The sequence below is a fragment of the Oncorhynchus mykiss genome, chromosome 6 (assembly GCF_057628025.1).
Source record: "Oncorhynchus mykiss isolate SJ-2025 chromosome 6, ASM5762802v1, whole genome shotgun sequence".
Classification (NCBI taxonomy): domain Eukaryota; kingdom Metazoa; phylum Chordata; class Actinopteri; order Salmoniformes; family Salmonidae; genus Oncorhynchus; species Oncorhynchus mykiss.
Genome location: NC_143027.1, coordinates 71,136,979 through 71,150,601, shown reverse-complemented (window position 1 = coordinate 71,150,601; position 13,623 = coordinate 71,136,979). Strand labels below are relative to the sequence as shown.

The 13,623-nt window shown below is 43.1% G+C and overlaps 1 protein-coding gene across 20 annotated transcripts in view; it reads left to right on the top strand.

The window, feature by feature from the left end:
- Positions 1–13,623, top strand: part of ppfibp2a (PPFIA binding protein 2a) — a 37,394-nt gene that overhangs the window by 11,254 nt on the left and 12,517 nt on the right. For 10 of the 20 annotated variants that reach the window (XM_090238768.1, XM_090238764.1, XM_090238760.1 and 7 more), the window contains 2 exons: positions 134–166; positions 774–835. In XM_090238768.1, the coding sequence (XP_090094894.1) occupies positions 134–166; positions 774–835 (95 nt within the window). The remainder of the gene's footprint in view (positions 1–133; positions 167–773; positions 836–13,623) is intronic. The other 10 variants (XM_021607507.3, XM_090238770.1, XM_090238762.1 and 7 more) reach the window with 1 other exon arrangement.

Genomic DNA, 13,623 nt, shown 5'->3' with positions numbered 1-13,623 from the left:
TGACTTGTCAACAGGTTTTTGTCAGTCATGGATCAATAACATGCTGCAACAGTGGCAGCAAAAGGTGTGCCTGCATGCGAGTGGTGTCTAACAATGGTTCTCTCTCTCCACATTGCATAATTTCCACTGTTAGAGGATATGTACAGGAGAAGGCTCAACAACAAGCGTAAGCCTTAACACTATTGAACAACTTTAACACATTGCTTTCAACCTCACCATCTTATCCCTTCCCTAAATGCACTCCTTTCACACTGTCTTGCATACCCTGTCGCGGGGCTCCAAGAAAATCAAACCCAGGAATGGACCTTGGCTTCCTCTGTCTGGCAACATTTTAATGAGCTCACATTTCTTCAACTGAGTATATGGAATCACTGATCAGAATACAGAATTTCCACTGGGAAGGGACTGTTGATCTGTTAATGTCAGCCAACTGGTGTCCAGTACCATAACCTTGATATGGCATTGTGCTCTTGCTACTAGTGGTATACTGTAGTTGAGTGATTAAGTTTCATTTTCAGAATATGTCTTTTCCATTGCACATGGCTGCCTGTCAACTTTCTCTACTTCATTTCTGCTTTATTGTATGGACCTCTAGCTCATACTGTTGACTTTCCCTGGCTAGATGAGACATTTTCCATCTGAGAAGTTCTGCGCCATCTATTTTACATATGCCTAAATGGGGTAGAAAATGACAGATTGCAAACACATTGTCATATTATGGTACTGCATACATAGGTACATGATGGCAACTACAGTATGACTCCTTTCTACAGACCAGGAGCTCCAAAGGTTAAAGACGGGGATGGAGACGCTGCTGGTTGCCAACGATGAGAAGGTGAGTAGGCGGCTGTCAAAGGTTACTATAAATCTATGTTTTTCTCTCTTGGTCCACTAGTGAGATGTAATTTGGCATACATCACAAAATTGAACAGTGTGATCCCATTGCTTTGTATATAGTTGAGTACCATTGTATACATTAAAAGCAGTGTTGGCATACACAGCACAACCATCATTACTGTTTGGATGGCAGGGGCTGCTGGAAAGCTGATGGTGTATGTATCCGCACATCAGTAGCACCACCCACAGGCATTAATAGCACAGTAGGGCTTTTGTACTCTTACAGTTGCACGCACGGGTGGAATCTTGGGTCTTTGAACAAATGTGCCTCATGCTCGCTCGCTCTCTCAGCAGCCATCCATTTTAGGCAAAGCCACAATTAATGAGTCCTGAATATGCCAGACCTAATTTTGGAGTTTGGTCCATGAAGAGAAACTAGACCAGGCCAAGGGCACTGGCACCACTTCAAATCACACACTCTGTTACCACTACTCTGATTTCCAGCTGTGCCCATGTCACACTCCATACTTCTCAACTCTTATGTTAAAAGCATATGGAGAAAGCCATTTATAGTGCCTTGCTAAAGTATTCAGACCGCTTGGATTATTTCACATTTTGTGTTAGTGGGATTAAAATCTGGCAAATAAAGTTTGATTTGATCCATGCGCCGAAAACAAGTGAGAACTTTACCGTGGAATGCTTACTTACAAGCCCTTAACCAACAGTGCAGTTCAAGCGGAAGAAAATATTTACCAAGTAGGCTAAAATATAACACAATAAGAATAACAATAATGAGGCTATATGGCGGGGGTAACGATTCAGTGTACAGGCTAGTTGAGGTAATCTGTACATGTAGGTTTGGGCGAAGTGACTATGCATAGGTAACAAACAAACAGCGAGTAGCATCAGTGTACAAGGGGGAGGGGAGTTCAAAGTAAATTGTCCTGTGGCGATTTGTATGAATTGTAAAGCAGTCTAATGGTGGTAGAAGCTGTTCAGGTGCCTTTTGGTCCTAGACTTGGCGCTCCGGTACCGCTTGCCGTACGGTAGCAGAGAAAACAGTCTTGTGTGACTGGAATCTCAAACAATTTTATGGGCTTTCCTCGGAGACCGCCTATTTATATGGGTCTTGGATGGCAGGAAGCTTGGCCCCAGTGATGTACTGGGCCGTTCGCATTACCCTCTGTAGCGCCTTACCGAGCATTTGCTATAGCAGGCGGTGATGCAACCATGCTCTCGATGGTGCAGCTGTAGAACCTTTTGAGGATCTGGGGACCCATGCCAAATCTTTTCAGTCTCCTGAGGGGGAATAGGTTTGAGGTACCCTCTTCACGACTGTCTTGGTATGTTTGGACCATGCCAGTTTGTTGGTAATGTGGACACCAAGGAACTTAACTCTCGACCCGCTCCACTACAGCCCCATTGATGTTAATGGGGGCCTGTTCAGCCCGCCCTTTCCTGTAGCAAACTTAATGATGGTGTTGGTGTCGTGTTTGGCCACGCTGTCATGGGTGAACAGGGAATACAGGAGGGGTCCACACACCCCTGTGGGGCCCCAGTGTTAAGTATCAGTGTGGTAGACGTGTTGTTGCCTACTCTTACCACCTGGGGGCGACCCGTCAGGAAGTCCAGGATCCAGTTTCAGAGGGAGGTGTTCAGTCCCAGAGTCCTTAGTTTAGTGATGAGCTTCGTGGACACTGGTGTTGAACGCTGAGCGGCAGTCAATGAACAGCATTCTCACATAGGTGTTCCTTTTGTCCAAGGGAGAAAGGGCAGTGTGGAGTGCAATTGAGATCACATACCGCCCCAAGAGATTATGCAAATTGGAGTGGGTCTAGGTTGTCCGGGAGGATGCTATTGATGTGAGCCATGACCAGCCTGTCAAAGCACTTAATGGCTACCGATGTAAGTGCTACGGGGTGGTAATCATTTAGGCAGGTTACCTTCGGTTCCTTGGGCACAGGGACTATGGTGTTCTGCTTGAAACGTATTACAGACTCGGTCAGGGAGAGGTTGAAAATGTCAGTGACGACACTTGACAGTTGGTGCACGCATGCTTTGAGTACACTTCCTGGCAATCCGTCTGGCCCAGCTGCTGAATGTTGACCTGTTTTGTAAAGGTTTTGTTCCCATAGGCTACCGAGAGCATTATCACATAGCCATCCAGAACAGCTGGTGCTATTGTGCAGGCTTCAGTGTTGCTTGCCTCGAAGCGAGCATAAAAAGCATGTAGCTTGTCTGGTAGGCTCGTGTCACTGGGCAGCTTGTGTTGGGATTTCCTTGTTACAGTCCGTAAAAATCCAGAAAACGCATGTCAAAAATGTTATACATTGATTTGCATTTTAATGAGGGAAATAAGACGACGTGCTCAATGGGATTGAGATCCAGAACATGGCAGGACACTGACATTCCTGTCTTGCAGAAAATCACGCACAGAACGAGCAGTATAGCTGGTGGCATTACCATGCTGGAGGGTCATGTCAGGATGAGCCTGCAGGAAGGGTACCACATGAGGGTGGAGGATGTCTACCCTGTAACGCACAGCATTGAGATTGCCTGCAATGACAACAAGCTCAGTCCGATGATGCTGTGACACACCGCCCCAGACCATGACAGACCCTCCACCTCCAAATCGATGCCGTTCCAGAATACAGGCCTCGGTGTAATGCTCATTCCTTCGACGATAAACGCGAATCCGACCATCACACCTTGAAACAAAACCGCGACTCATCAGTGAGACAAAACCGAGACTCATCACTTTTTGCCAGTCCTGTCTGGTCCAGCGACGGTAGATTTGTGCCCATAGGCGACGTTGTTGTGGGTGATGTCTAGCGAGGACCTGCCTTACAACAGGCCTACAAGCCCTCAGTCCAGCCTCTGGCTGAGAGTCTGAGCACTGATGGAGGGATTGTGTGTTCCTGATGTACCTCGGGCAGTTGTTGCCATCATGTACCCTTCCCACAGGTGTGATGTTCAGATGTATCGATCCTGTGCAGGTGTTACACCTGGTCTGCCACTGCGAGGATGATCAGCTGTCCGTCCTGTAGCGCTGTCTTAGGCGTCTCACAGTACAGATATTGACATTGATTTCCCTTGCCTCCCTGCCTCCTTGCAGCATGCCTGAGGCACGTTCGCGCAGATGAGCAGGGACCCTGGGATTCTTTATTTTTGGGATTTTTCAGAGTCAGTAGAAAGGCCTCTTTAGGGTCCTAAAACTGTGACCTTAATTGCTGTTAGTGTCTTAATGACTGCTCCACAGGTGCATGTTCCTTTAATTAGGCTTTGTCGTGCCTTCTTCACGACTGTCTTGGTGTGTTTGGACCATTCTACTTTGTTTGCGATGTGGACCACAGAACTTGAAGCTCTCAACCTGCTCCTCTACAGCCCTGTTGATGAGAATTGGTGTGCTCGGTCCACCTTTTGCTGTAGTCCACAATCATCTCCTTAGTCTTGGTTACGTTGAGGGATAGGTTGTTATTCTGGCACCGCCAGGTCTCTGACTTCCTCCCTCCCTATAGTCTGTCTCGTCGTTGTCGGTAATCAGGCCTACCACTGTTGTGTCGTCTGAAAACTTAATGATGGTGTTGGCGTCGTGACTGGCCACACAGTTGTGGGTGAACAGGAAGTACAGGAGGGGACTTAGCACGCACCCCTGATGGGCTCCAGTGTTGAGGATCAGAGTGGCAGATGTGTTGCTACCTACCCTCACCACCTGGGGGTGGCCCGTCGAAGTCCAGGACCCAGTTGCAGATGGACGTGTTTTAATTTCCAGGATCCTTAGCTTAGTGATGAGATTTGAGGGTACTATGGTGTTGAACACTGTGCTGTAGTCAATGAATAGCATTCTCACGTAGGTGTTCCTTTTGTCCAAGTGGCAAAGGGCAGTGTGGATTGCAATAGAGTGCATCATCTGTGGATCTGTTTGAGCGGTATGCAAATTGGAGTGGGTCTAGTGTTTCTGGGATAATGGTGTTAATGTGAGCCATTACCAGCCTTTCAAAGCACTTCATGGCTACGGACGTGAGTGCTATGGGTCTGTAGTCATTTAGGCAAATTGCCTTAGTGTTCTTGGGCACAGGGACTATGGTGGTCTGCTTGAAACGTTGGTATTACAGACTTAATCAGGGACATGTTGAAAATGTCATTGAAGACGCCTGCCAGTTGGTCAGCACATGCCTGGAGCACATGTCCTGGTAATCCATCTGGCCATGTGAATGTTGACCTGTTTTTAAAGGTCTTACACACGTCAGCTATAGAGAGTGTGTTCACACAGTCGTCCATAACAGCTGATGGTCTCATGCATGCCTCAGTGTTGCTTGCATAGAAGTGATTTAGCTCATCTGGTAGGCTTGTGTCACTGGGCAGCTCATGGCTGTGCTTCCCTTTGTAGTCTGTAATAGTTTGCAAGCCCTGCCACATAAGACGAGCGTCAGAGCCGGTGTAGTACGACTCAATCTTAGCCCTGTATTGGTGATTTTCCCTTTTGATGGTTCGTCGGAAGGCATAGCAGGATTTCTTGTAAGCTTCCGGGTTAGAGTCCCGCACCTTGACCACAAAGACGCCTCACAAGCCCTCAACTGGCAGCTTCATTAATTAAATAGTACCCGCAAAACACCAGTCTCAACGTCAACCGTGAAGAGGCGACTCTGGGATGCTGGCCTTCTAGGCAGAGTTGCGAAGAAAAATCCATATCTCAGACTGGCCAATAAAAATAGAAGATTAAGATGGGTAGAAGAACACACTGGATAGAGGAAGATTGAAAAAAAAAAGTTATGGACAGACAAATCTTAGTTTGAGGTGTTCAGATCATTAAAAAGAACATTCATGAGATGCAGAAAAAATGAAAAGATGCTGGAGGAGTGCTTGACGCCATCTGTCAAGCATGGTGGAGGCAATGTGATGGTCTGGGCGTGCTTTGGTGGCGGTAAAGGTCTGCAAGGCTGTAATTGCTGCAAATGGAGGATTCTCTGACAAAAGCAAAGTTTGAAGGACAATTATTTCAATTAAAAATAATTATTTATAATCTTGTCAACATCTTGACTGTATTTCCTAATCCTTTTGCAACTTATTTCATGCATGTTTTCATGGAAAACGACAACATTTCTGAGTGATTCCAAACTTTTCAACGGTAGTGTGATTTTATTTTATTTTTTCCAACAGATTATGGTAAATAATATTAGAGGCTACACTACACTACACTAACAATACAGCTGACACTATCAGTTTCCTTCAACCAATCATCGGTCATTTGTCAGGGCACTCAACATGTACTTCACCTCTCTTTAAGCATGCTGAAAGTCTGTTAATTTGTTAACTTGTTATGGTTGCAATCCCCCAATCGGGATAAGTGTCATCAACAACCGCTGAATAGCATAGCGCTACATTCAATAAATATTACTACAAATATTTATATTCATGAAATCACAAGTGCAATATAGGAAAACACAGTTTAGCCTTTTGTTAACCCACCTGTCGTGTCAGATTTTGAAATTATGCTTTACAGCGAAAGCAATCCAAGCGTTTGTAATTTTAGCGATCGCACGATAAAACATTAATGTACACTTAGCATCAGAAAGCTTGGTCACGAAAATCAGAAAAGCAATCAAATTAATCATTTACCTTTTGACTTTCGGATGTTTTCACTCACGAGACTCCCAGTTACACAACAAAAGTTCCGTTTGTTCCGTAAAGATTATATCCAAAATACCTCCGTTTGTTTGTCGCGTTATGTTCAGAAATCCACAGGAAAGAGCGGTCACGACAACGCAGACAAATTCCAAATAGTTTCCATAATGTCCACAGAAACATGTCAAACGTTTTTTATAATCAATCCTCAGGTTGTTTTTAAAATATATAATCGATAATACATCAACCGCAAATGTCTTTCACAGTAGGAGAAGGAAAAGCAATACCTATCCAAACTCTGTTGCGTGAGCAAAACTCACTTGACGCAATGTTATCGTTCTGGCTCATTTTTCAAAATAAAAGCCTGAATCTGTCTGAAGACTGACACCTTGAGGATGCGATAGGAAAGGGAATCTATGGAACATGGAGTTTTCAAAATAGAAGCCACTTCCTGTTTTGATTTTCCTCAGGGTTTCGCCTGCAATATCAGTTCTGTTATACTAACAGACAATATTGACAGTTTTGGAAACTTCAGTGTTTTCTATCCAATACTACTAATAATATGCATATATTAGCAACTGAGACTTAGGAGCTGTCCGTTTACAATGGGCACCTTTTCATCCAAGCTACTCAATACTGCCCCTGCAGCCATATGAAGTTAACAGAGAAATTGCGTTTTATTTGGTCAAACACAATCTCTTTCCAACAGTTTGCTAAGAGCTGGCAACAAGCTTCTAGGTATGCTGTTAGAACCAGTAAAGGCCACTTTACCACTTGGGTAGAGGAATTACTTTGGCTTCTCTCCAGGCCTGAGGACAGACTTTCCTCTAGGCTCAGATTAAGGATATGACCGATTTGGCTATGGAGTCAGCTACCATCCTCAGTAGTTTCTAAGTTGTCAATGCCAGGAAGCTTGTCATTATTGATCGATAACAATGTTTGCACTACTCCCACACTAAATTTACAAAACATTTTTTTTAATGCATGGATACCATGGCTCATTGTTAGTTGATTGGCATTTCCTGCCTAAGTTTGCCCACTTTGCCAATAAAGTCATTCAAATAATTATGCCATCTGAGTTCCTTTCCATTTGTATCATTGATCTTGGCTTCATAATGCAGTTTCTTGTTCTTTTTGAGTTTAGTCACAATTTCTCAATTTGCAGACAAACTTATTGGCCACTCGTTTCACCCCATCTCTTTCAACCATACCGTTTAATTTAAAAAAAAAATCCTTATCAATCCATGGAGCCACAATAGTTCTAACAGTCAGTTTCTTAATTAACAGGTGCATGTTTATTAATAATTGGAAGAAGCATTTTCATAAATTCATCAAGTGCATCATCTGGATTCTCCTTATTAATCACATCAATCAATCCCATTTATTTATAAAGTCCTTCATACATCAGTTGATGTCACAGTGCTGTACAGAAACCCAGCCTAAAACCCCAAACAGCAAGCAATGCAGGTGTAGAAGCACGGTAGCTAAGAAAAACTCCATAGAAAGGCCAGAACCTAGGAAGAAACCTAGAGAGGAACCAGGCTATCATGGGTGGCCAGTCCTCTTCTGGCTGTGCCGGGTGGAGATCACATCAGACCAACAAATGTATCTAACAGCCACATAAGAGTCAGAGCAAAATCTTTTGTATGATCTCTTATACACTATTTTAGGACCAGCCTTTGGAACTTTGGCTTTCCTGAATATAGCCACTAAATTGTGATCACTGCAACCAATGGGTACGGATACAGCTTAACATGTGTATGTTAGCCTTATTCTAAAATTGATTCAATTGTTTTTTCCCCCTCAAATGACAAAGCAAAAACCTTTTTTTGTTTTTCCATAAGTATTCAGGCCCTTTACTCAGTACTTTGTTGAAGCACATTTGACAGCAATAATAGCATTGAGTCTTCTTGGGTATGACGCTACAAGCTTGGCATATCTGTATTTGAGGACCTTCTGAATTTGGGGACCTTCTGCCGATCCTCTGAAGCTCTGTCCGGTTGGATGGGGAGCCGTCGCTGCACAGCTATTTTCAGGTATCTCCAGAGATGTTAGATCGGGCTCTGGCTGGGCCACTCAAGGATATTGAGACATGTTCTGAAGCCAATCCTGTGTTGTCTTAACTGTGCTTAGGTCGTTGTCCTGTTGGAAGGTGAACCTTCGCCCCAATCTGACGTCCTGAGTTCTCTGGAGCAGGTTTTTATCAAGGATCTCTCTGTACTTTGCTCCAGTCAGATTTCCCTCAATGTTTTTTCTCAAATCTAAAAAAACAAACAATTTAATCGGTTTAAGAATAAGGAAGTAACGTCACAAAATGTGAAAGTCAAGGGGTCTGAATACTTTTTGAAGGCACTGACTATACAGCAACATATCCCCTAGCATTTCTCTTCTATATGTTTTTCCCTTGTATTGCTAGTGCTGTATCATCAAATAAATTATCTAAGTGAGTTTCAGAAATGGCTAATATGAATTATCTGATATTGATTTCATTAACCTTATTTCTAAGGCTACATATATTAATATGGGCTAATTTATGCCCTTTCCTGGGTAGATTATCAGAGAGACATAATACTGAAAAGAGCAAACCAAGCAATTGAAAAAAATATACATTCAGCAGGCCATTAATACATTAAGGTGTGTGTGCTGCAGAGTTGAAGCTACAAACCCATAGGCTTGGGTCTCTCATCCCTTCCAAGCTTCTGGGAGGGAAGGTGGGCAATGAGCCTGTCAAAGTGGATGTAAGCAACGTCTCCAAGCGCTCTGCAGCTTTCACGGCTGGGATATGTTATTTGCTCTTCTGGCGCACAGCTTCAGGATAGTCCCCGTGGAGGAAGATCTACAGTTGAAGTCAGAAGTTTACATACACCTTAGCCAAATGCATTTAAACTCCAGTTTGCATTTAAATGTCACAGTTCCTGACATTTAATCAGACATTTAAAGTATAAATTCCCTGTTTTAGGTCAGTTAGGTTCACCACTTTATTTTAAGACTGTAAAATGTCAGAATAAGTGATTTATTTCAGCTTCTATTTCTTTCATCACATTCCCAGTGGGTCAGAAGTTTACATACACTCAATTAGGATTTAGTAGCATTGCCTTTAACATTGTTTAACTTGAGTCAAACGTCTCAGGTAGCCTTCCGCAAACTTCCCACAATAAGTTGTGTGAATTTTGGCCCATTCCTCCTCACAGAGCTGGTGTAACTGAGTCAGGTTTGTAGACCTTGCTCGCACATGCTTTTTCAGTTCTGACCACAAATCTTCTATAGGATTGAGGTCAGGGCTTTGTGATGGTCACTCCAATACCTTGACTTTGTTGTCAGTAAGCCATTTTGCAACAACTTTGGTAATATGCGTGGAGTCATTGTCCATTTGGAAGACCCATTTGCGATGTTGCTTCAATATATCCACATAATTTTCCTCCCTCATGATGCCATCGATTTTGTGAAGTGCACCAGTCCCTCCTGCAGCAAAGCACCCCCACACATGATGCTGCCACCCCCACAACATGATGCTGCCACCCCAGTGATTCACGGTTGGGATGGTGTTCTCGGCTTGCAAGCCACCTGTAACGGTTTTCTTTAGGTGAAGTAGAGGCGGACCAAAATGCAGCGTGGTGGTTATTAATGTTCTTTAATTTATAAAGACACTACACATGAAATAAATAACAAAAACAACAAACGTGCGAAAACCTAAAACAGTCCTATCTGGTGCAAACACAAAGACAGGAACAATCACCCACAAACACACAGTGAAACCCAGGCTACCTAAGTATGATTCTCAATCAGAGACAACTAATGACACCTGCCTCTGATTGAGAACCATACTAGGCCGAAACATAGAAAAACAAACAGACTGCCCACCCAACTCACGCCCTGACCATACTAAATAAATACAAAACAAAGGAAATAAAGGTCAGAACGTGACACCACCCCATTTTTCCTCCAAAGTAACTATGGTCATTATGGACAAACAGTTCTATTTTTGTTTTATCAGACCAGAGGACATTTCTCCAAAAAGTATGGTCTTTGTCCCCATGTGCAGTTGCAAACTGTAGTCTGGCTTTTTTATGCCGGTTTTGGAGCAGTGGATTCTTCCTTGCTGAGTGGCCTTTCAGGTTATGTCGATATAGGACTCGTTTTACTGTGGATATAGATACTTTGTTCCTGTTTCCTCCAGCATCTTCACAAGGTCCTTTTGTTGTTGTTCTGGGATTGATTTTCACTTTTCACACCAATACATTCATTGCTAGGAGAATGCATCTCCTTCCTGAGCAGTATGACGGCTATGTGGTCTCATGGTGTTTATACTTGTGTACTATTGTTTGTACAGATGAACATGGTACCTTCAGCCATTTGAAAATTGCTCCCAAGGATGATCCAGACTTGTTGAGGTCTAAAAAAAATTCTGAGGTCTTGGCTGGTGATCTTTTTATTTTACCATGATGTCAAGCAAAGAAGCACTGAGTTTGAAGGTAGGCCTTGAAATACATCCACAGGTACACCTCCAATTGACTCAAATTATGTCAATTAGCCTATCAGAAGCTTCAAAAGCCATGATATAATTTTCTGGAATTTTCCAAGCTGTTTAAAGGCACAGTCAATTTAGCGCATGTAAACTTCTGACTCACTGGAATTGTGATACAGTGAAATAATCTGCCTGTAAACAATTGTTGGAAAATACTAGTTTAACAAGACATTTGTGGAGTGGTTGAAAAGCAAGTTTTAATGACTCTAACCTAAGTGTATGTAAACTTCTGACTTCAACTGAACGTTCCTCTCAAGTTCTTGGCTCTTTCCAGAACAGCTACCTTGTTCTTGAACCTTAGGAACTTGACCACTATCGACCTCGGCCGGTAGTGGGTTTTCCAGTCTGGTGGGCCTCAATGTTGTCCATCTTCAATTTCTCAGATAATTTCCCTCACTTTGTCCCCAGGCTCCGCCCAGGTCACGTGGAGATTCTGCAATTCTGCCCACAACCATGTAGTTCCTCCTTGATATATTGATTAATCCATCATTGTTATCATGGATTCACACACAGAACTGTGCTCTCTCAAGGACTTACAGACTGCATTCATCTTGCCGTTCTCCTGTTTCAACTCATCGAGCTGAACCTGGGAGAACTGCAACCTATTCTTCAGGTCCTGGACTGGTTGACCATTATTTTATTAGTTGAATCCACCAGTATTTTGACAAAACACAACTCAATTTTCTTGCTGTAACAACTGCTTTTAGAACTATTTTTGTTTGTTTTAAAAGATACTTCACGTGTGATATACACCACTGTCCTCAACAGTACTCCCACCGGCTTTGGTCTTTGTAATGGTAGCTAGCAACGTAGGCTACGCTGTTACTCCTCACAGTTCCAGACAAGGCAGGTCACAGGGAAGATTCAACATGACAAACAGCAGGGATCTAGACAGCCACAAACCTGGGACAATCCTCTGTCCCAGCCGCAATGGCTAACCGCATCGCGGACTGCATTCAAGCCCTCAAGGAATACACAGCTGGCTTGATAGGCAGCTAGGTAAATAGAACTTCAGACCCGGCCTTAGTTGGCAGGATCACTGGACAGAGACTAGCAGTCCCAGCAACTGATGCCAACAGCGTTGTGAGATCCAAACTAAAATGTTAGCTAGCTACTAGAACTTTCCAATACACTTTCAAAACAACAAATCGAATCAAATGTTATTTGTCACATACACATGTTTAGCAGATGTTAATGTGAGTGTAGCGAAATGCTTGTGCTTCTAGTTCTGACAATGCAGTAATAACCAACGAGTAATCTAACATTACAATTTCACAACTACCTTATACACACAAGTGTAAAGGGATGAAGAATATGTACATAAAAATATATGAATGAGTGATGGTAGAGAACGGCATAGGCAAGATGCAGTAGATGGTATCGAGTACAGTATATATACAGTGCCTTGCGAAAGTAATCGCCCCCCTTGAACTTTGCGACCTTTTGCCACATTTTAGGCTTCAAACATGAAGATATAAAACTGTATTTTTTTGTGAAGAATCAACAACAAGTGGGACACAATCATGAAGTGGAACGACATTTATTGGATATTTCAAACTTTTTTAACAAATCAAAAACTGAAAAATTGGGCGTGCAAAATTATTCAGCCCCCTTAAGTTAATACTTTGTAGCGCCACCTTTTGCTGCGATTACAGCTGTAAGTCGCTTGGGGTATGTCTCTATCAGTTTTGCACATCGAGAGACTGAATTTTTTTCCCATTCCTCCTTGCAAAACAGCTCGAGCTCAGTGAGGTTGGATGGAGAGCATTTGTGAACAGCAGTTTTCAGTTCTTTCCACAGATTCTCGATTGGATTCAGGTCTGGACTTTGACTTGGCCATTCTAACACCTGGATATGTTTATTTTTGAACCATTCCATTGTAGATTTTGCTTTATGTTTTGGATCATTGTCTTGTTGGAAGACAAATCTCCGTCCCAGTCTCAGGTCTTTTGCAGACTCCATCAGGTTTTCTTCCAGAATGGTCCTGTATTTGGCTCCATCCATCTTCCCATCAATTTGAACCATCTTCCCTGTCCCTGCTGAAGAAAAGCAGGCCCAAACCATGATGCTGCCACCACCATGTTTGACAGTGGGGATGGTGTGTTCAGGGTGATGAGCTGTGTTGCTTTTACGCCAAACATAACGTCTTGCATTGTTGCCAAAAAGTTCAATTTTGGTTTCATCTGACCAGAGCACCTTCTTCCACATGTTTGGTGTGTCTCCCAGGTGGCTTGTGGCAAACTTTAAACAACACTTTTTATGGATATCTTTAAGAAATGGCTTTCTTCTTGCCACTCTTCCATAAAGGCCAGATTTGTGCAATATACGACTGATTGTTGTCCTATGGACAGAGTCTCCCACCTCAGCTGTAGATCTCTGCAGTTCATCCAGAGTGATCATGGGCCTCTTGGCTGCATCTCTGATCAGTCTTCTCCTTGTATGAGCTGAAAGTTTAGAGGGACGGCCAGATCTTGGTAGATTTGCAGTGGTCTGATACTCCTTCCATTTCAATATTATCGCTTGCACAGTGCTCCTTGGGATGTTTAAAGCTTGGGAAATATTTTTGTATCCAAATCCGGCTTTAAACTTCTTCACAACAGTATCTCGGACCTGCCTGGTGTGTTCCTTGTTCTTCA